The 22,327-nt window shown below is 42.9% G+C and overlaps 1 protein-coding gene across 12 annotated transcripts in view; it reads right to left on the reverse strand.

Moving 5' to 3' along the window:
• Pex5l (peroxisomal biogenesis factor 5-like) overlaps positions 1–21,518 on the reverse strand; it is a 213,574-nt gene extending 192,056 nt beyond the window's left edge. For 7 of the 12 annotated variants that reach the window (XM_063281429.1, XM_063281424.1, XM_063281421.1 and 4 more), the window contains exon 1: positions 21,028–21,518. In XM_063281429.1, coding sequence (XP_063137499.1) covers positions 21,028–21,048 — 21 coding nt within the window. In that variant the 5' untranslated portion in view covers positions 21,049–21,518. 12 annotated transcript variants of the gene reach the window in all.
• Between the last annotated feature and the right edge of the window lie 809 nt (positions 21,519–22,327).

Genomic DNA, 22,327 nt, shown 5'->3' on the forward strand with positions numbered 1-22,327 from the left:
TTAGGTATGAGTCTTTTTCTTCTTTTCTTTTTTTGCATGAAGGAAATTGGAAGATGCTTTCCTCACTATAGTTTCTGACTGATAAATAGGTTGAAATGGCTGTGTGCCAATCTCCAGAGGGAATGCCTTGGTGCTGTTTTCCTGCTGCTTTGGGATAAGAATGCTTCTCTCACCTGGCATCTGGACCATGAAAGAAGGCTGAGAAAGGAAGAGAACGTGGATTACTGGGTCAAGCTCAAATGCAGTGTAGAAGTTCTTAATCTTGTATTCGACTCTCAAACATGGCCAGAAGCTGCGGTCAGTTTGAGTGACATGCAAGCTGCTGTTTCCAACAGAGGAAAACTTTCAAAGTGCTTTGTTCAACTGGCATGACTTTCTAATGCTTAATTTAAAACAGCGGATATGGCCTATGAATGTACCCTCAGACTGGGTGCTGTTTCTCTAAAAGTCATAGCGGTGGAGAGATCGCTTCCATAACACTTCACTGGATTACATTGTTCTCTAAAACATTCTCGTGCTGTAGCCCTGTGTTATTTAAATCTGATCTTTTCGAGTAAGCTTGCTTCTGAAGCATCATCTAAGATTTTAACTCCCTAATGAGTGGGATTATTATGACCTTTGATTTCCCTAATAAAGAAAGGATGCTTGAAGGCATCCTTCAATGAATGAATGTGTTTACTTTCATACCATAAGCATGACAGAGACAGTGTTATGAAAAAACAGCTTGGAGTCACAGAGAGGGGTCAGAGTTCAGTATTTTAAGCAGTACGGATGGAGCATGGGAACTATGTCTAGGGAGATCTATCCCTCTCTGCCTGCATTACTCAGGTTTTCATTTCAGCACCCACAGTTTGGAAATCAGACAAGCCTTCCTGGGAGTGTGGCCAGGAAGTAAATTGGATTTCGGTGATTCATATTTATTATGGCTATATCTTGTGTGAGGCTCTGTATGGGACATATATATTACTCCAGGATGCCACTCCCCTGTGAAGGTGGGTTCACAAGCCCTTGAGTCCGAGCTGTAACTTCACACAGGTAAAACAAAACAGGCACTGAGTGACTACAGGTAAGTGTTACACTAGCTACACTTACTGTTGAAAATTTCTCTGACTTGGTAAGTTCCTTTTACCCTGAGTGGATTGGAACCATTCTCACTACTATGTAGCTCATGAAAGATTATTCTTGAAGGTGGCACAGGGATGCTAGACCAGATTCATCACCCACCAACTGTATTTGATTGTTACCAAGAATGGACCTGACGTATATGCTTGTCCTTATTTGACAACAGATGACTAATAAAACTGATGTAGACCCAAGTTCAGTTAAAGACAATGCCCACGTTTGTGGCTGCATGCTCACCTAAAGTGTCCTTTTGTCTGGTCTGTTGTCAGAGCTGTGTTTCTTCTGGCTGGGGACCTTGCTCTCTCACACACAGGGGCAGTGGCTGCTATGAAAAGTGACTCGCAGGTTCACGGAAGGCATGAGGTACAGCATTCGGACAGCTCCCCAGAAGCTGACACCCAGGCCTGCCTATCATGTCTGGGGACATCCAGTTGTTATCTGCTCAAAGGTCTCCCCCTGCCTCTTGAGTGACTCTCTGGAGCTGTTGCAGATGGAGTCTGATCTGGTTTTCTGCCTCTTGTCAATCAGGAACAGTAGGGCTAGAGTTTGGGATCACTGTGTTAAAGGCCTCCTTGCAGACACAGAGGTCAGTATAAGCCACAACAGTTCATGACATTAAGCTCCGTCTGAGTCTCTTCTAACCATACACACAAAACAATGGGAAGAGAGTGGGAAGACGGGAAGGGGTGGGTTCCACACGGTGTGTGTAAGCCTCTGAGGCTGTGGACGGGGCTGGGCATAGATTGGAGAGGCCACTTGGGCTCTGAGAGGTTACAGTTGGTAATAGTCAGTAATTTGACCCGAAGTCTCTGAGGCTTTCAGTATTTGCATAGCTGCCAGCCATGCTTATGTAAACACTGCCTGAATAGATGCATTACTTCTTCCCCTTATAATCAGACTTTTCTGTTTTCTCATAAGTCAAAGCTATCCACAAGTCCTTATAGCCTGGAGATACGAAACTATCTAGCTGTCAACACAGGGTCCTGGCTCTTGCTAGAGTCATACTGTCTGGTCTTTATGGCCAAGGGTGTTTCTTGCTTTACATTTTAATCAGGCAATGTCAGTGGCTTAGGTTGAAAGTACAACTTTAAGTTCTAGTTTCCCATTCTCAGTTTTCTATAGTATTTTCTAAAGGAAGACTGTTCCCCACACCTCCTCTGACACAGCTGCTTGTAAGAACTTTGGTTTCCTAGACACAGGGGACATCAGAGGTGAGGGAAATTTAAATATGCCCCAAGACAACTAACTTATTTGGGTAGTTTGAGGGTATAATTTGCATTATCATTTTATTCTGAATGTTAAACCATTGGGAAGTGCTGCTGCTTTCATGAGAGCATTGTTTGTTGACTAGTCATCACTGTCCGGGGTCGATGGGTGTTTCTAACACCGGGAGCACAGCAGTGAATGCCTCAGCAAATCCACGTTCTCACTGTCAGCAGTGAGAGATCCATGAAAGTGTTTGGAGTGCATGCTCACACACTTCTCTTCTCCTGCATGAAGTGCTAGGGTAGGTAAGAAGCCCAACCAAAGTCACAACAGTGGGGAGGGCTACAGCCTGTACTAATATCTCACCCAATCCATCTGTCCCAAAGATAGGGAGAAAAAAATTGAAGATTGTCTTTGCATCAAAGAATGCCAAGATTCTCAGAGTATTCTTGATAATAAGGTCTTGCAGTGAACTGATAGAAAACTCCAAACTCATCAAAACAGAACAGAGAACAGTAGAACAGACACACTGTTGGTTTAATGCTATGGTAAAAAAGTATAGGCCTTCTTTTATATTAAGTAGTATCTTAAATGATAATTTAACACATTTTAATTTGGAATACATAAATATAATACTGAGTGAGATTGTGTTTACTTATTGTGGATGGGAAAACCAATACTCAGAGGTTAAGATTAGTTTCCCACCAGCTTTGTAAGCATGGCCACCATTGAGAGGGACCACCACTGAGAGGGACCACCAGTCAGTGAACAAGAGTCCCAGGGAACCAGCTCTTCTGCCTGCTGACAAACAGGAATTTTGTTTTGTTTGTTTTGTTTTTTGTGTGTATATGTTTTTTGTTTTGTTTTGTTTTTGTTTTTTTGCATCTGTCATTTCTTTAAATCAAAAGGAAATCAGAATAGACTTTTAGGGAATACTTAATTTTAAAGAGTATAGCACATTTTTAATAGTTTAATTATGTCTTCAAAGATCCCAGATAAAATGCTTAATTTATATTTGTCTATAGGAATCTTTAGAAGTTTGAATCAAAGTAAGAAGATTAATAAAGGCTAATTATGAGATGAATTAGTTCCACCGTTAATTATTTAATCCAGCATGCACAATAGCTTTCTTATCTGTGATTTTGCTTTCTTCCGTTGTTTCAGTTACCCATTGTCAACAATGGCCTAAATGGAAAATTCCAGAAACAGACAATGCACTCATTTTGAATGGCCATTCATTCTGAGTAGCATGATGAAATTTGATACCATCTGCCACTGTCCACCCAACACGTGAGCCATCCATTCACCCATCCAGCACACCCATGTTGGTTATGTCTCACTTTGTCACTAAGCACAGCGCCACAGGGTAGGCATGTCACACATGCCAGTGCAGGCTCCCATGGAGGCACCACGCCACCTGAGTTCATCACAGGAGGATTGGTGAGCAGAATAGAAGAGCACAGTGACTGCACTCACTTTTACTGTAGTTTTTAAAATTGTATTATGGATTTTAATTTATTATGGTTTATTATATTATAGTTTTTTAGTTATTACGTTTTTGTTTTTATCTTATTATAGTTTTATTACTGTTTTATTTTATTATTTATTACTCATCTTTTGATGTGGCTGGTTTTTAAATTAAACTCTATTAAAGGTAAACAGGGAAGTATATTACACACACATATGTGGAGTGGGGAGATTATCTTGTTACTATTTCTGGTTTCAAGAATACTTGGAGGATCTGTGAAATGAGTCTCTAGAAGAGGAGAGGCGCAGTGCGTTGCTCCCAGACCCTGGGTAGACTCTGTGAGGCATTGGAGTTAAAGCACATAGTCAAAGGAAACCGCTCTGTGAGACAGCAGGGTGAGGAACCTGTGCATGCTCACAACACTACAAACCTAGGTGGAACTCTGCCACAGCTGGAGGCTCCAATGACTCATGCTAGGAAAAAACATGTCTAGATAGAATTAGCAGGGAATGAGATGGAGGACGTTCCAGGGGCACAGAAGTCCAGGCCTGGTTTACAGGAGTTTGGGAACATCCTGGACACTGGAAGAGGAAGCCTTAGAGTCCTGTCATCACGTCATACTAAGTTCACTTGCACAGTATTGCTGCAAGTTTTCCAGCCCTGTCTTTATGGCCTGGTTCAATAAGACTGTGATAGGCTCTGGAATCTGTGCTTTTAACCAGGATCCTAAGACCATGCTGAAGAGCACACCTGTGACGGTGGCTCTAGCGGGGGTGGACCATGAAAGTTCTCTAACAGAAGGCAGTTTGAGCCAATTAACACTGTAGCAAAGAGGACAAAAATATACACTGTATGTTCCCCCCAGGTTGTGAAAGGACAGATTTAAAGCCCATCTTTAGACTTCTTAGGTAAAGCTGATAAGTCTCGAATATTCTAAATGGTAGTGGTGAGGTGGGAGAGAAGCTGGGGCAGAAGCTGATGGGATGAAAGTATGACTGGGTTTAGATTAGACTTTGGAGCAGAAAGTGGGAAAGAACAGCTTTTGGGTTCCAGAGCAGAGGTTGGTGCTACCGCACAGTTTAGGACTGCAGAAGCTGCCAGCTCTGTGGTGTTGGTAATGGATGCAGAGTTGAACCTGTAGCACGTGGCAGTGGTTGAGACAGATACTGGTAATTAGCTAGGGAAGTTTTGTCTTTAAATATTTAGGCTGTACTTGAATGTCAGGCTAACTATTTAATTTTATCTACAAAGAGCTTATCCATTTAAATATGCATTAAAATTACAACTACGTGCAGCACAAAATAGTAAATTTTGTCAGATTCTGCACAGTGCAAAATACTAACCTTTTTAAGTAGAAAAACAGAGCAAGCATTCTTTAATATAAAATAAAACGTATACATTTAGTCCTGTATTGATTTTAAAACCAGGGTATAATTAAACCAGGGCACCAGAATTTCTTTGTAAGTATTAATTTTAACAAAATTGGCTATGAGAAAACCATACTCTTCATTTTGGTGACTTTTGACTTTACATTGGGCTAGTATTAATAGTATTCTATTTTTATAATGTGAGCTATTGGTCACTCCATTTCTAAATTAATTGGAAATTTTAAATGAATTTTAATAACTTAAGCAACAGTGGTTTCTTTTTAAGTTGAATTAAATTTGAACTGAGATAGCTGAGACCTGAGCTCTTAGGCTTCCTTCAGAGAAATCTCATGCCTGTGCATTGAAGTGGCCACTTTCACCAGTCCAGGCATTTTTAGTATTCCTTCATGAAAGGGTGATTAAGGGCATAAGAAATGAAGAGAACTCCTTTGAATAGCAGTGGTTAATTTTCGACGGTGAAGTCAGGCATTTTGAACAAGCTTGACAAAGGACAAAATGCTAAGGTATAAGGCATGTGGTAAAGTCTTGTCGGCACTGGTGACTCATGGGAACTGTGAGAAATGGGGCTTCCGGGACTGGAAAGACAATGAGACAGGTGAGAGCACAGTAGATGATCTGAATTTTATCCCTATCACCCCTCTCAGGGTCTCCCACCCAACCACCCATAAGTCCATTTCCAGGAGATCTAACAGCCTTTTCTGGACTCAGAGACACTGCAGTTATGTGTACAGATGACAGCCAGATAGACAATACATCCCTACACATAGGTAAAAATAAAATAAACTTTAAAAAAAGATTGGGACCTGATAAGAGGGGACTGTGGAACCCTGGCTTCCTTTCTGTTTTGAGAACTGGCAGTGAGCAGAGTGGCTCTGTTCTGTTCCACACCTCTGCCAGGGGGTAATGCCTCTTACAGAACCCAAAGCAATGGGTGTCAAACCATGAATTGAAACTTCCACGATTAGGAGCCTAAATAAAACTTTCATCTTTATAGGTTGATTATCTCAGGTATTTTACTCCAAAACCAGAGAGCTAACACTACATTATTATAAGATATTTTATATAAAAATCATAAGTGACAAGGTATGAATTAGAATTTATTATATGTATTAGAATTTAGGGATGAAGGATATTTTGCTTAGCTGATGCATACAACCCCAGACTCTTCCACATGCGTAACACAGAGCAACAGAATCACAGTCTCAGAGCTTGGCTTAAACCACAGTAGTAGTGTTATACTGGTCACCCAGGTCTTCTATGGGGGTTGATTCCACAGTAAGTGTTGATTGTCAGTTGACAGCATCTAGAATTACCTCAGAGGCAAGCCTGTGAGGGATCATTTAGGTTAAAGCTCGTGTCTGAGAATGTCAGGAAGAGAGTATCTTGATTTGTTTAATGTATCTGGGAAGCCACATCTTTACTGCGGGTGGCCCATTTCCTTGGTGGAGATCCTAGCATATATAAAATGGAGAAATGGTGTGGATTATAAGATAGCACGCATTCACTGCTCCTTGCTTTCTAACTGGGTGCTGTGTGAACATTTGTTTCCAGCCTCTGTTTTCATGACTCCCTTGCTGTACTCTTGAACTGTGGGCAGAAATAAATCTTTGAATTGCTTTTGGTCAGAGTATTTTATCAGCAATAGAGAGAAAACAAAAGCAAAAACAAAAAACCAAGATGGGAGACTTTCTGCAGAAAACGAGGGAAGATTTACAAGTGTCTGTCTGCTCCTGAGCAGGTACACCCTGTTGTGTGCAAGGGTGTGGTCCAAGAGCCAAATACACCCAGGAGTGGTAGAGCCAGGTCACACAGCAGGTCACATACTCCATGGTGATTTCCCACCCTAGACTCCCGGGGGAGGCAGCACAGAGCTGTGTGCACATCAATGTCTCCCCATCAACAGAGAAATAGGTAAACAAAGTGGTTTATGTGCACAAAGGGACTCGTGTGTAGCAATAAATGTAAGTACATGTGCAACCCCTTATAATAAAAGAGAAGCAAAACAAAGCCATCATCAAAGGGAAAGAACTGGATATTCTGGAAGTCAGAGAACTGAAAGGCTTTTGGATTACCTTTGAATAAATGGTAGGAAAAAAATGCATCTTGGATTTCAGCCGCTCACTGATATTATAGTATTCCAGGAAACTTGCAAAATCCTTTTGTGACTGTGAGTTGAGTCACTTTGTCATGGCTGAAGTACCAAAGTAGAGAAGGGGCCTCATATTTGTCACAAGAACTCTGGACACAGGATGAAACTCCGGAAGCCTCAGATTTGGTTCCTCATCTTTTGGTGAAGTGGTCAGACCCTGCCTACTGGGTTCTCTTCAGCATGGCAGCAATTAAATACCTCTCCCCTATGCCACTCTTTAATGAAGACATTTTGTGGGACTCTTTCAAAAAGTGACCATAACAGAATTCGTCATAGCTAAGAATCTACACTGAGGATAGACAGGTTTGTGGGAAAGTATCTCTGGTATTCTCAGGCAGACAGAGAAGTCTAGCAGGATCTTATCCCACAGCTCAGTCTCTGAGGAACACAGAGGGCATAATCCTGGATTTTTTTTATAGGAATTATCAAGAATCTTGATGTTAGGATATGTTTAGAATTTATCTTTCAGAACATGGTTAGTAGTAAATGGGGACAATCTTTCCTAGCTATGCATAGATAAATTGTTGGACAAAAATTTTCCATGTAAATAATTACCAACCTCTAGCTGAGTCAGGCAGGAGGTGTTTAGACATGTAGAGGGATGGAGTCTAATTCCACAAAACTATGGCCACTTAGAGATATCACCGGGACCCATTAGAAGGATCTATTGCACTTCTAAATCTGGAACAGCAGACTGTCCTGAGGCTTGAAAGAGGTTCAACCATTAAACTGCAGACTGCTTTGACAATGAGTGTTGGTTAATTACAGGGGCAATCTAATTACAAGGTTTCGCTGTAATTGATTCCCTTTCAAGTGTGTGGAAACTTCGCTTGACATGCATTTGCTCCAGGAACTCTTGGGAATAGATCAGATCCTTGGGGCCGTTTGCATCTTGGAATCCAGGAGGTCATTCTGAATATAGTCTGGAGTCCATAATAGAGGATTCTTCTGAGTCAGCCCTCTTGCCTGCCTTCCTTCCTTCCTTCCTTCCTTCCTTCCTTCCTTCCTTCCTTCCTTCCTTCCTTCCCTCCCTCCCTCTTTCCTTCCTTCCTTCCTTTCCTCCCTCCCCCTTTCCTTCCTTCCTCCCTCCCCCTTTCCTTCCTTCCTCCCTCCCCCTTCCTTCCTTCCTTCCTTCCTTCCCTCCCTCCCTCTTTCCTTCCTTCCTTCCTTTCCTCCCTCCCCCTTTCCTTCCTTCCTTCCTCCCCCTTCCTTCCTTCCTTCCTTCCTTCCTTCTTTCCATTCAGTTCTCAGTTCACCCATCCACCCCATACTCTACAGTAGTCATACACACATGCACTACTAGCCTCTCAGGATGGAAATATATGGTGAATATAGTCACTGCCACAAGTAGGCATATAGTAGTTGGACAGAGTAAAAAATTGCTAAAAATTCTATGCTAATTATTGTGTTAGTGAGGTGTATAAAATAGGGAGGAAACGTGGAAGAGGACAACCTTGACTTTGATTAGTAGGCAGGGGTTTTGACACATGAGAGAGTGACACTGGCTGGGAGACAACACAAGAGAAATAGTAAAGATGGGTAAATGAACGGTGTGGGGATGGAGGGAGCAGAACTGTGGGAGAAGGGCAACAATGGCTGCCATGGTGAATGATGTAGGGTAGCAGGTACCATTGCTGCACTGCTTCCACACGTGATGAACAGGAAAGCTTTGCAAGCTCTGTGAAGACTCTGGAGATAACATCCACTGAGCTATGACTATATGTTAAGCCTTTGCTACAACAAGATCCCATTTACTCAAGTGGTTGAGGTAGGAGTGTGTACTCATGTACGTGTGCACAGGTGTTCATGCGTGTGCATGAGTATGAGTGTGTGCCTGTGTGTGCGTGTGTGTGTTTCCATAGCACAGATGAGGAAAGTGGAGGTTAGAGGACAGGAGTGTTAACAATAGGGTCACAGATACTATGTTCTAAAGCTATATCCCTGTCTTGGGGCTGTTTGCTCTAGAATGGAAGCTCTTTTTGTTGTTGTTGTTGTTGTTGTTGTTGTTGTTGTTGTTGTTGTTGTTGCCTCTGTACTGAATAGTTTTTTTTTCTTTTTTTTTTTTTCGGAGCTGGGGACCGAACCCAGGGCCTTGCGCTTGCTAGGCAAGCGCTCTACCGCTGAGCTAAATCTCCAACCTGTGCTGAGTAGTTTTAAGTCAACTTGATACACGAGCTAAAATCATCAGAGGAAGCTGCAATTGAGAAAATTCTTCCATAAGATTGGGCTGTAGGTAAGCCTCCAGGACATTGTTAAATTAGTGACTGATTAATTAGTTACTGTGGGGGGCACAGTTCATTGTGGAAGGGGCCACCTTGGGGCTAGCAGTTATGGTTTTATAAGGAAGATGTTGAGCAAGCCATGAGGAGTAAGCCAGTAAGCAGCTCCCCTCCATGGTCTCCAGATCAACTCCTACTTCCAGGTTCCTGCCTTATTTGAGTTCCTGTGCTGACTTTCTTCAATGACGGAAGTGTAAGCTAACTAGATTTTGGCTATGGTGTTTATAATAGCATTAGTAGTTAGTATTAGTGTTAGTAGAGAACTTCCCCAGGAAGGATGAAGTTCTGGGTTCCATCCAGACTCCCAGCATAGAATAAACCAATGGGTGGTGCATGTCTATAATCTAGGCTCTTGGGAAGTGGAGGCAGGAGAATCAGGAAGGAGAATCAGGAGTTCAAGATCATCCGTGGTTATGTGATTTGTCAGAGCCATTGAGCTCTTCTGTGTCCTTCTTCATGAACAGATGAAGTTGTGAACTTGAACTCTGAGGACACTGATACTTTGAGATTCCATTTTAATTAAATCTTTCCCCAGGCATAAGTACACTTTTTTTGTCTCTTAAATAAATCTTCCTAACAGCTCCCATAGGACACTTTGTATCAGAATTAAGGATTCTAGTGCATAGACCATACTGACAGCCATGTCTTCAGGGTAAACATGCCGCTCCAAGCTGCCTACACTTTCACATTAAATTCCTGCACACGGAGGGCAAGCATGTTCTTATCTTTAAGGTACATGACATGCATTTTTGATCCTGATTAATTATTGAGTTGTTCACAGGTCTCTTTTCAATTTCTCTAAAGGAGTAGAAATGGGCAGTAGACAGCTGTTGATGAACAACAGCAGGGTCATTTTCCTCTTCTTGGCTACATGATTTAATAAGCCAATATACTCCAGTTGTGCCACACTTTGCAAGAGGTATGCACCTAAGGGAAGACTGAGCAAGTAGGAACAACCTAAAAGAGAACTGCTTGTTTCAACTCTTACAACACAAGGCCAGCAGCCTGCAGTTAAGTCAGCAGAGAGCGAGGTATAAAGAGATAGCTCCTGTCTGGTTGTTTGTCCAGTAGTAGCTAGTTGTAGCTATAACATGGAGTTTCTCTTAAAATACTTTCCTGAATCCAAACTGTGTGTGTGTGTGTGTGTGTGTGTGTGTGTGTGTGTATATATATATATATATATATATATATATATATATATATATATATATATATAGAGAGAGAGAGAGAGAGAGAGAGACTGTTGCTTTACTGAGTCTCAGCAGAAGCCAGGTATGGAGCTGCCTCCCCAAGATCTGGCTACACAGAAGCTGCCATATGGTATGGGTTTCATGCTGGTGGTGAGGGGCAGCACTGAAGCTTCATCATGAAGCTTCTGTGTACAGCAGTAGCTCGAAGGCCAAGCTCTTACATCCGTGGCAGCAGAGGCAAGCTCTGGGGTGAAGAGTGCACAGGTGCTCAGGGCAGCCTAACTGTGTCTGGTGTGTCCGTCATTCTTAGCTTAGCTCCAGTATCCCGTTAGTACCTACAATGTGCTTCTTTTTGCATTAAAAAAAAACCCCCACAAATTTCCTTATTTCATAACATCTCTCAAGCCTACAGAAACATCGAGAAGGTAGACCAATGGATTCCCCCAATGTCTTTTTTTCACACTCACTGTTTGTTAAATTCATTTTTTGTTTTATTTGCCTATTTGTGATCTCTTTTCCTTTTCGGCCACAAGCCCTCTCTCCACACATACATCTTATTATCATTTCCAATTCAAACCAGAGGAGATTACATAGGCCACACCCTTGCTTATCCAACCCTATGGAAGCATGCCTACTTTATGATGAATGAAATTCTTTTTGAAGTAATTTTTATACATGTCATAATGAGTTTCCCATGACATTTTCAGACATTATGTGTTTTTTATCATACTCACCCCATTACTTTCTCCTCTTTCCATAGATCCCCTTCCTCTCCCAGTCTAATTTCATGTCTTATTATATATTAATTAATTAATTAATTAATTAATTAGTGTGACCCAATGAGTTCATTTAGGGCCACTTATGAACAAGGATATCCTCTTATATTCCCTCGTCGGTCTCCAACATGAGAAATTTAACATAAACACAATACTAAGTCGACTTCTGGTCTGTATTTAAGCTTTGCGAGTTACCTCCCTCATCAGGGTTCCTAGCAATGGTCTTTCTCCATCAAAGATCTATTTTAGGACCATGCACTGTGTTTATTTGTCTTATCTCTTTAGTGTCCTTGTAGTTTGTATTGACAGCTCTTCTTTTCCTCCTTTTATGATACTGGTATTTCAGAAACACAACATCTCATTATTTTATGGAACTTTGTTTTAGTTTGCCTGAGTTTCTCGTGATTAAACTCCACAGTGAATTCAGTACAAATCTTATTGGAGAAGCACATCCAGGGGCTCAGATGCCTACGCGATTCCTCCTGACACTGTGTTTTATTGCTTAGTTACGGCGTTTCTTCACTCATTCACAAGTTAGCATTTTTTTTCTTTCTTAATTTGCAGGTGATGCTTGATATCACACACCTGTCTTCTTTCTAATTAAATATCATTTGGGATGTTTGGGGGACTCAGGCTACACTTGAACTTGAGACATGGACAAAAATGACCTTGAACTCCTGATTGCCCTGGCTCCACTTTTTGAGCGCTTAGACATGTCACCCTTACCCCTGACTTCGATGGATCATTCTTGGGAGTCAGATGCCGGCAAAGCATGGTTACTTTTCATGTATATCAGATTTTCCACGCTTGTTAATTGTTTCAATATACTTTGAAAGCGTGTTCTTATCTGCTCTGTGGGATAGAGTTTGTTTCAGATGCTTACATTTAAGAATCTGGTTGAGGACATCATTAAGGGAACTAAGAATAGTGCTGAGAACCCGTCAAACTATTTCACTCAAATATCCCATTTAGTCAGCTCACAGATCACAGGGCCAAATATCATTAGGATGAGAAGTAATATAACTTCTCAAGTTAGTTCCCTCCCCTCTTACAACACATTCCAGGCCAGACCTTCTGCCACAGCCAGCCAAATGACTGCTAAAATGGGCCATGTAAATATCAAATAGTTATAGCACAGCTGAAAATTGGGGAAATGTCAGCTTCGGTGACTGAGTGCCAAACACCTGGCTCTTTGGAAACGTCTCCTGCTTTATTGCCATGTTTACTTTTCATTTAGCTTGTTTGATGTCGTAAATGTCAAAATAAGAATAAAGGTGCAATGGAAATAAAATATCAAAGAAAGGCAGACTTCATCCCAATATTGGCTCTGGCAACTAAACAATATGGGACTATGGGGAAAATTAAATAATTTTTTTTTCTAGTCCCAAGTTCCCCATTTGTGAAATGAGATGGTCAAGGTGAACTTTTAGACAGGCTCTTAAACTAAGGATCCTATGACCTGAAGACTAATCAGCACTTTTTTTTTTAATTTGAAACACAAAAACTGTTCACCTAGAATGTTCGATTCAGCACATTTGGATCCAAGATTATTTTGGAATAGAGCAAACACCAGTAAAATGGCTCCAAGCCTTCAGAGAATAGAAGCATCAGTTCGATTTAGTGTAAAGCGACTCAAACGGTTTCAGGCTATCGGAATGACTGTCTCTCCCGAGAGAGAGGCAATCTTGCACGGCGTGGTATGGCCAGACCCAGAGCAATGTGCCTCATTTGGGTAGTGAGACTATCAGGGAGCCATTAAAACACCAGAGACATCTTCATGAAACAGTCGAGTGTAATGGGCTGTTTATCTTGAGGAAGAAAAGGTTTCAACGGATGAAGACATAATAGTCTTTCAAAAACAGGGAGGTCATTTTGTTTAGGTGGAACATCTTGTTGACTCATCTCTCCTGCAGGGAAGCTACAGCTCGCTTGGTGTCCGTTGCACGGTCAAGTTAGTGAAGGTGTCCACATAACCAGGCATTCTGTGTGCATGCAGTTGCGATTACTGCTCTTGCCTGCTGCTTCCTCAGGGACCTCACCATGCTTCTACGAATCAGAAAGCTACCTGAGAATTAAGTGTTTGTAGAGATGCAATGAGAGGGAAAGGCTCTGCTCTCCACACACAGGTTCCACATGTCAGCGCTTCTCAATCGTTGATGAGCCTATTGGTGTTAATGCCCGGCTCTGCAGAGGCATCTGAGATTCTGCAGTTCCCACAAGCCCGCCACCATCTGATAGGCATGCACTTATCTGCTGGTTCAAGTATCACATGGCTACATGATCTGAGCACAGCTTTTAGAGCCTGCCTCCCTAGCACCATTAACACCTATGTACAAGGAGAAAGGATATGCCAGAAAGCTCCAGCAGCCTCATTTTCACATCAAGTTTTCATTTTTCCTCTCATTACTTTATGGAGATTCATGTTTTCCAATTGCCAAGTCTCTATTCGAATTCTGTGTTGATCTTGTGGGTCTTGGCCTGATGGCCACCTACCAATTACCCAGTGAAAGGACAATATTTCCTGGCAAGTGTTGGGTTTGCTTATCATAGACTGTTACATCAGTTGACAGCACTGTTTTTTTGGGGGGGGTTGTTGTTGTTTTTTTGAGACACAGAGCTATGCACACATACATAGGTGCGCGCGCGCACACACTCACACACACACACACACACACACACACACACACACACACACACACACTGGCACATGCCCAGGGTGGTATAGATTTTCTCAGGATAGTTTTCACTGCATTTCTTCTACAAGCTATCCTGGTTTAATATTAAGGGGTTTGTGTGTGCACAAATGCTGCCTCTCCTTGGCCACTTACTTTCTCTGCATTTGGCTTCATAAATCTCAAGCAATCATCTTACCAACCAGGGTGTCTTGTGTGGTGCCTTTCTACTGTTTATTCCTTAAGGAAACTTTACCTCATCTGCAACGTTGCCAGTTTTGCACTCAGAACATTGTGGAGTGTTGTGGTACGATTTTATGAAAAATATCTCTCACAGTCAAAGAGAATAAACCTTTCCTGGACCTCACAGCCAAATTAATACAATGCCTTGATAGCACTTAAGACATCATCTGCTGTCCTACTGTGCACACTCAGCCTGCTGGTTTAACCTGTCTTTAAGAGAACAATGTTACAACCAACCCCACTTGCTTTGGATTTCCAATGTCATCAGCTTTTTCAACCTAAGCTACTGCTTAGCTTTAACCTTAAGTGATGTACCTTCCATGCTCCTGACCCACAGTAATACACGTGTGTGTGTTGTGGTAATTGTTTATTCAAAGTAGTCAACCAGTTGGGAGAAATCTTATATAATAAAAATATGGAAACAGCATATTGACAGTTTGTTCGCTGTACTTTGTGTCTGCTATGAGGTCAGCTGGGTTCAGTTGTGGTCAGTTAGATTCAGTGATTTAATCCCTTGTAAAACACCATTAATAATTTTTTATAAAGAATGCTCATTTCTTTCCCACATAATGTTTTCTGTGCTGTTCAAATAAATACAGAGCAGAGCTGTTTGTCATGGACACTACAATAGGAAGAGACACAGACCAAAAACCATGAACTACAGACAAAAGACACAGGGAGAGAAGTGGAGAATTCAAACTTAGGTTTACTCATCATCAAACGAATTCAAGTGCAAGTCTGCGATTTTATTGCTAAATGTGATGCCCATATGGTTTTATGCCTCTTGATGTTACTTTTAATGCATTTAACCAATTCAATAGAGGATGGTTCTGTTCCTTTCCTAAACGGCACCCTGCAAGTAATTACACAGTCATTGTGGCCTCCTGAGATTTTACATTGTAAGCAAAACATTACATGTTCTTTAATCGTTACTTGAACGGCAGGTTTTTGAACTTGTATACTATACCAGTTGTTTTAAGAGCCACATGGCTTTGAAGAGGCTCACAGGAGTGAGAATTCTATATCCATTGCCCTAGGTAGATTGCTGCCATCAAAACAGCAGTAACCCTCTCTTGGTGCCTATGATTCACAGATCACCAGACGGCATTCTTTGAGGGTAGGAGAATGCTACCACACCAAGCCTCACACTCTGGGCTTGCCTGCGTTTACAGAGGTTCATTCACATGGACAAGGGCTTGGAGATTTGAACATGTATCTACCCCCAGTGCTAGCTATCCAACCTGCCTTTCATTCGTTCAAGTGCAGCACTATTGGCAGACTTCTGCACATCTCTCTTGACAAGACAGTAGGTAAACAGTCTCTTCCTAGCTCAGTGTGCCCCCACTATCATCCATGTGGTTATATAACAGTAATCGTCTAAAAGAAAAAAACATAAAGATGACCTGTTTGCTGAAATGTCACATGAAGTGTGACACTGGTCATCTATCTAATGGAATTTAAATAAGAGTGTGTTGGCTCCTAATAATAATACTTAGTCTCTACAGGACAGCATTGACAGTATGTTATATTATACCTTGAGTTCTGAGAATTCAGTAATTGTCTTGCTAATGAACCACCAAGGTATTTTCCTGCTTATATTCAGCATAACACTGTGATATAATAGATAAGGCATAATCATTTCCATTTGGTATACTTATGGAAGGATACAGTGTGGGTAAGAAGAGGCAGAAAAGAGGGAGGCAGAGTGAAGGCAGGCATCATTGAAAGAGTGTTTTCCTCTTGTTTTGGTCTTATCAAAAGTATTTATAAATTCTGATGACTCAACCCCTCTGGCCCCTGACCCCCCCAAACCAAGCCAAACCAAACCAAACCAAAACAATTGATGCTCCGGAAACCCAATGACCTTTGCTCTCTATCAGCCTACTTGATATTTTTTGAAACAGTTTTTGCTGTGTAGCTCAGGCTGATCTTGAACTTGCTATCTTCCTCCCAGCCCTGACTTATTGCTGGAACTACAGTCATGTGCCAGCACGCCCGAAAATATACTTGAAATTATATCATTATTCTTGCCAAAATTCTACCAGACTTGAGTGGCTCAGTGAGAGGACAAGGGACAGAGACCTACCTGCACACTCACTGCATGAGAAGAGTTCCATTAATAATTGCATCAGCAAGTCCATTCTGAGCCATGAGCCCTTGAGATGGCCCTCGCTACACCACTGCTCTAAAAGTGTTATCTCAACAGAAAGAGAGAAAACCCAGATCAAACCAGCCGAACAAACCAAACAGCCTGCCAGATGTTCTCTCTGCATGGTATACCACATCTTAATGCTTCCAAGGTTGGCAGTGGTGATGTAGAAATTCTGGATCCTAAAAGCAGCAAGCTCTGTTTAAACGCTGTCTTCATCATACCTTGAAACGTCTGATAGTCAAACCATATACATGCTGGGATTTGTAGTTCCAAACACATGCTTTTAGGAAGGATTTTATAAACGTATGAACGAAATCTACAGAGCCTATAGTATGGTTTTTAGAGTGTCTACTATTAACTGTTGCCCGAGGGATTAAAATTTTCAGCTTAATCAGACATCCCATAATACTAAACCAGAGCTATTAGAAACAGTGCTAAATGTTCAGTGTTAGGCTTATACGAAGAGTAACCGCTTGCGAATATACAGAAAGGCACTTCCGAATCTTGCTGATTTCTCTGCGATTTTGAACATGTGCTCAAAATTGGATATGAATTTTCTTTAGTGGAGTTGTAGTTAATAGTGAAGACAATAAACTCATTGTAAAACTGCTGGCTAATAATCACAGGAAGACGCTACTGTGAGGAGAAGCACAAGTCACTTAACCTAGGTACAAGAAGCAGGGGCAAGGGATGTAGTCACCCTTGACCAAGACAACAAAACCAGCCCAGTCTGGTCTGGTTCAGCCTGCCTAAAAAATCACACCCTGTCTTTGCTCAAAGACCAATGGTTCAATACTATGGAGGGTGTGTGGAGGGTTAGCAGCTGAGGACTTAGCAAAGGGTTGTTAAAAAAGAAGATGCAAGGGGAAAAGGTAGCAAGGGGAGGGGAATGTAGTAGATTAGGCATCCACTGGAGAACTGGAGGTACCAGCATAGCATCAGCAGCTTGCTGGGAGGTCGCCCCTGTGGCAAGCTGAGCCATGAAGGCTGAAAGCATCCACGGCCCACATTGGCGACTTCTTAGTGCATGGTATGGAGAAAATCTAAATGGACCTTCAGTGTTTGGATCTAATATACTAACATGATTTATTTACCTAAACAGGTCCCCTTTATGTAAATTTTAAGGAAAAGCTCAGGTAAAACCATAAATTAAAAACAAAAATCAAACCCTTGGGACAACAAAATGTCGGATTTAAGAGCAGCTAACAATCTTAAAATTTTTATGGTATACACGTTCTCTACTTTATGTGCTGTGAAGCTTAAATAAGTGCAAAATCTGTACTGAATTCTGTGATAAAGATTAGTTATCGACACAAATAGGTTGCTTTTAGTCTAGTTCCCTTCTGAAAAAAATTTTTTATATAACAAAAGAAATCACCACTAACTCTTCATCCCCAAGAAAAAGCATCTTAGTTGAAAATATAAGTTACATCACTCCGTATTTATATTCCAGCAGGAAATGAGTTGGCTTAGAAAAATATTCAGGGACCACGGGTACTTTTGCTCCTGCCGGTAGTTTTAACTCACTCCCACAGAAGCAAACAGGCATGGAGACACTGGTTGGATTAAGACAATGGGATGCTGATCAGCAGTAGACGGCTTTATCACAACGGATCTCAAGTAATCTTTAATCTCCATAGATCCCTTCGTGAAAGTCGAGAAGGAAGCGAGAGCCTAAATCTATCACTAACGAGAGCCATCTTTGCTTAAGTTACTGGGGTAATCAATTCCCTCTGGAAATAACTGGTTAGTCAGTGGAAAACAACTGTACTCCAGGGAACAACGCATCTCCTTCGCCTGAGGAACACACACACACACACACACACACACACACACGAGACAATGACTGTGAAACCAAGAATATGTTCCTGCCTGCAGTCTGTCTGTCTGAAGGAGATGTCACCTTTCATCTTGCAATGAAGGATCAGAATGAACTGAATGACTGTTGTTAAAAGCCTGCGAGTGGAGGTTCTACCACAAGTAGAGCCTTTAGCCTTCTGTGTCAGACTCATGAAGCCACTCGCAGAAGCAGGAAGTTACAGACAGGAAGGCTCTGCAGGAGTTTTAACTGGACTATTTTTAAGGCTCCATGTGAACAGCCCTCATCCACTCCAGATTGTTATTTACAAAGCACTTTGTTTTTTAAAATATCTCGATCACAGAAAGTACAAGATTTAGAAGGCATAGGACATGATTCAAAGGGTTTCTGTTTTATACCTGCCTTAATACAGACAAATAGAATCAGCCTTTCCAACGAGCCCAACCCTGGAAGCAGCCTCAGTCCATACGCAGGCTCCTGGTCTGTGCTCTGAAGGTTGTGTTGGGATTTTAACTGAAAATATTTGACACTGTTTGGACTGTGTTTGTTCATGTGTGTGACTAGAGTCAGGTACACACAGGATGGAGCTAAACCTGGGAAGAAGCCATTCTTTAAACACAGCAACACTAGGGAGGGTCCGTCTACAGACTAAATGACAGTCTTGGGGGAAGAAAGTGGGTGTTTAAGAATGTAACCAAAGAGATGTATCATGAATCAGGTTGTCAGAGGTGATTTGGGGACAAACGAATTCCCATTCAGACAGTGCGGTGTCTGAACTTTTATGTTCAACATAATGGTCAAGTGTGAGGGGAAAGGCAGGGTGCTCTGGAATTTTGGCAAGAATGCTGATCATGGCTTTTGTTTTGTAACATTTTCAAGTTAAGCTTGGCAAAAAGGGACATGTGAGCTTCGCTGCAAGCCCTGGTGTGCTGTTACAGGAGCACACGTCACAGTGGGAACAAATGGACAGTCTTATAGTCACATTTTGTCTCGTCTTCCAAAGTGAAATCAAGTCTTCAAAAATTGTTCTAGACCATTTAAATTTCAATAGCACCCATTCTTAAAATATTCTGAAAATTGAGTTAAATTTGTTTTGGAGGGTGTGTCAATTCACCAGATTGTTTCTTCAATTTTGCATTCCCAGGAACATATTTTGGAAAAAAAAACCCCACAAAATCTCCCAAACAAAAACGTCATGGAAAGTTCTTAATAAATTGTATTAGGTAATCAACTATGAATTCTGTGTATATGAGAAAGTTTCTGAGAGCTGAGTCTGTTTATTCAAATGTTTCTCTTTTATCTTTGTGAAGAGACTATTTAATAATGACATGTAAAGAATGAAAGTTTAAATATCATTCTTGTGTGAAAACAAAGCATACAATTAAATCAGTCCTTTGCTAATTTTTTTCCCCCAGTAGTGGGAGAGTTCCTTTGACTTTAAACTTTCAAGACAGGCAGATTGTATTTGCTACATATTTTTAAATTATACTAATCATTATCCGTCAAATGTGACATAATCCCATTAATGACTTTCAAAACAGGATGATGTCAGTGACAGGGCAATGCTATTGGAATTCTACTCGGCTGATTCTGAATTCTTAGCAAACTTAGGATACAATCAGTAATATGCTTTAGATGAGCTACAATTAGTGCTGGGCTTTAGATAACAGTCTGTGATAGTTCAAAGGAATTTCCCCAAGACCTGGAAATTAAATATTAAGTCATGCACACAGCAGCGTATTTGTTCTGTCTCAAGGAGTCTAAAAGATACTGGAGCAGCATCTTTGGCACTCACACAGACACACCGGATGGCTGCTAGGTGTGGGGGACACCGCCTATGAGGACTGCTAGCTGAGAGAAGCCCCAGGGAGAAACATGTCAAGGGATTGGGAAGGAGCTCCGCTCACACTTCAGAACGCTGAGTTAGTATTTGGGTTATCTCTCCACCACTCCGCTGCATAATTTTATCATGAGGAAGACTCAACCTCGTGCATGAAAACTAAAGTCAAGGTTAAAGTAATCTTCTAGCTGAGTACAGCGCTGGCATCTGAAGAAGCCCCTCCTGAGAACCTGCTCCGCTGTGACTACTGGGACAGGTGACAATGTCCCGTCACCTGACGGGGGAAATACATCATGGAACATTTAAGAAAGAATGCTTTAAGGAACACCGCGGCAGCGGCTAAGTGCTGGGACTGTGGAGCGCCCTGGGCAGGCGGGAGAGGCGGCAAGTCTGGCTGATGTTTGCCCTTCAGCTGACATACGTGAGAGGTGCAGCGGCAGAATTGCTAGGAAACATGGTCACCTCCTCGGGGTTCCTCTGCGAAGATCCCAGAGCCGGCTTAAAGGCACAGGCTCAGGACTGCCCAGAAAGCAAACTTCCCCGCACAAGTTCCCGGTCTTTCCTCCGCATCCCACCCTGGGATACCGTGCAGTGTTACTGGGGGACGTAAACGCCTGGGTCATGGTGCCCCTGTCACTTGTTGAGTTGGGCGAGGGCATCTCTGGACCCAGGAACTTGGGGAGCACTGGCTGTTCAGTCGACCTGCTGAGGGAGGTCTCTTACCTGCATGTGTCCCTGGTACATTCTGCTCCAGCGTCGTCAGGGCTCCCGAGGCCGATGACTGCTTTCCCGAGCTGGCTCGTAGGGAGTTGCAGGTCGGGCAGCGGGCGCGGGCTCTCCGCCGGGCGCCCCGGCTGTGGGTTACAGAAGCAGGCGGGCGAGAGGGCGGCTGGGCGAGCGGCGCGCTGCGGAGCTGTCCTCCACGCGGGTGCTGAGCGCGCGCGGGCACGGGGACGCGGGGCCGGGCTCTCCGCGGGCGCAGTGCCGCTCGCCGCGCCTCTCCAACTCGCCGGTCCTGTGCCCCACTCTCCTCGCCTTTCACGAGGCTGCAGCGTCCCCTCCCGCCTCCGTCCGGACGCCAGCCCGCGCCAGCCGCCGCCGCAGCTGCCGAGCGCAGGGCGCGCGCCGCCCTCCGGGCCGCGTCGCCGCCGAGAGCCGCTGGCCCGGCGCGCGCGCTCTCGTGGAGCCGGGGGCGGGAGGGCGGCTCCAGCGAGCGCGCTCCCGGACGGTGCTCTGCTTGCTCTCCCTGGTGGCTCATAGAAGGAGGAGTAGATCCTGGGGGAGAGAGAGAGCTGCCCAGGCCTGGAACCACGGACTTTCCAATGCATTGTTGGCGACTCCGAGGCCCGGGACTGACCACCATCTGGAAGAAAAGTGGGAGAGAGAAGGTAGTCTTTCTCAGAGAGGTTACAGAGAGTGTGTCCTGCAGACAATAGGCCACGTCTAGGGGCTTGGAAGAGTTTGTAAGCTGATTGGGCTCCAAGGAGTTACCTATGCATTCCACTTCCAGTTACCTCTGATCATACTCCTTAAAAATCACACACTTCCCCCCCAGAATTAAAAGCACTCCGAATCCGGTGTAGTTGTTGTCTATCTCCCTTAACCTTACTTCCATGACATCAGGAATCTCTGTGCATTAGCATAGCCCAGCACAGCACAGCCCATCTGACAGGTGGTAGGTATCCAACAAATATTTGCTGAAGGAGTGTCCTGTTCCACAGATTGAAATACGTAGGCGGAGTGTTTAAATAGGTCCTGGGTTGAAAAGACTGCATAGTATGTTTGTCCTCCTGCATGTACACACTAGCAGCAAGGTAGGTGGTTACAGAGCCCCAACCTCTCAGTAACTTTTCTTAAAGCTAGAAGTATGAGAATGCAAACTCCCTAAGATTTGTGTTCCTAAGATTCTGTGATCAGGGAAACTTCACAGTGTTCAGAGTGTGGGCAAGAGTTGGGGGAAGGCAAGGGGTCTGTTCATAGGAAGGTCACTTCTCCGCCTTAACTTTCATATTGGCTGGTGAAT

The sequence above is a fragment of the Rattus norvegicus genome, chromosome 2 (assembly GCF_036323735.1).
Source record: "Rattus norvegicus strain BN/NHsdMcwi chromosome 2, GRCr8, whole genome shotgun sequence".
NCBI classification, from domain to species: Eukaryota; Metazoa; Chordata; class Mammalia; order Rodentia; family Muridae; genus Rattus; species Rattus norvegicus.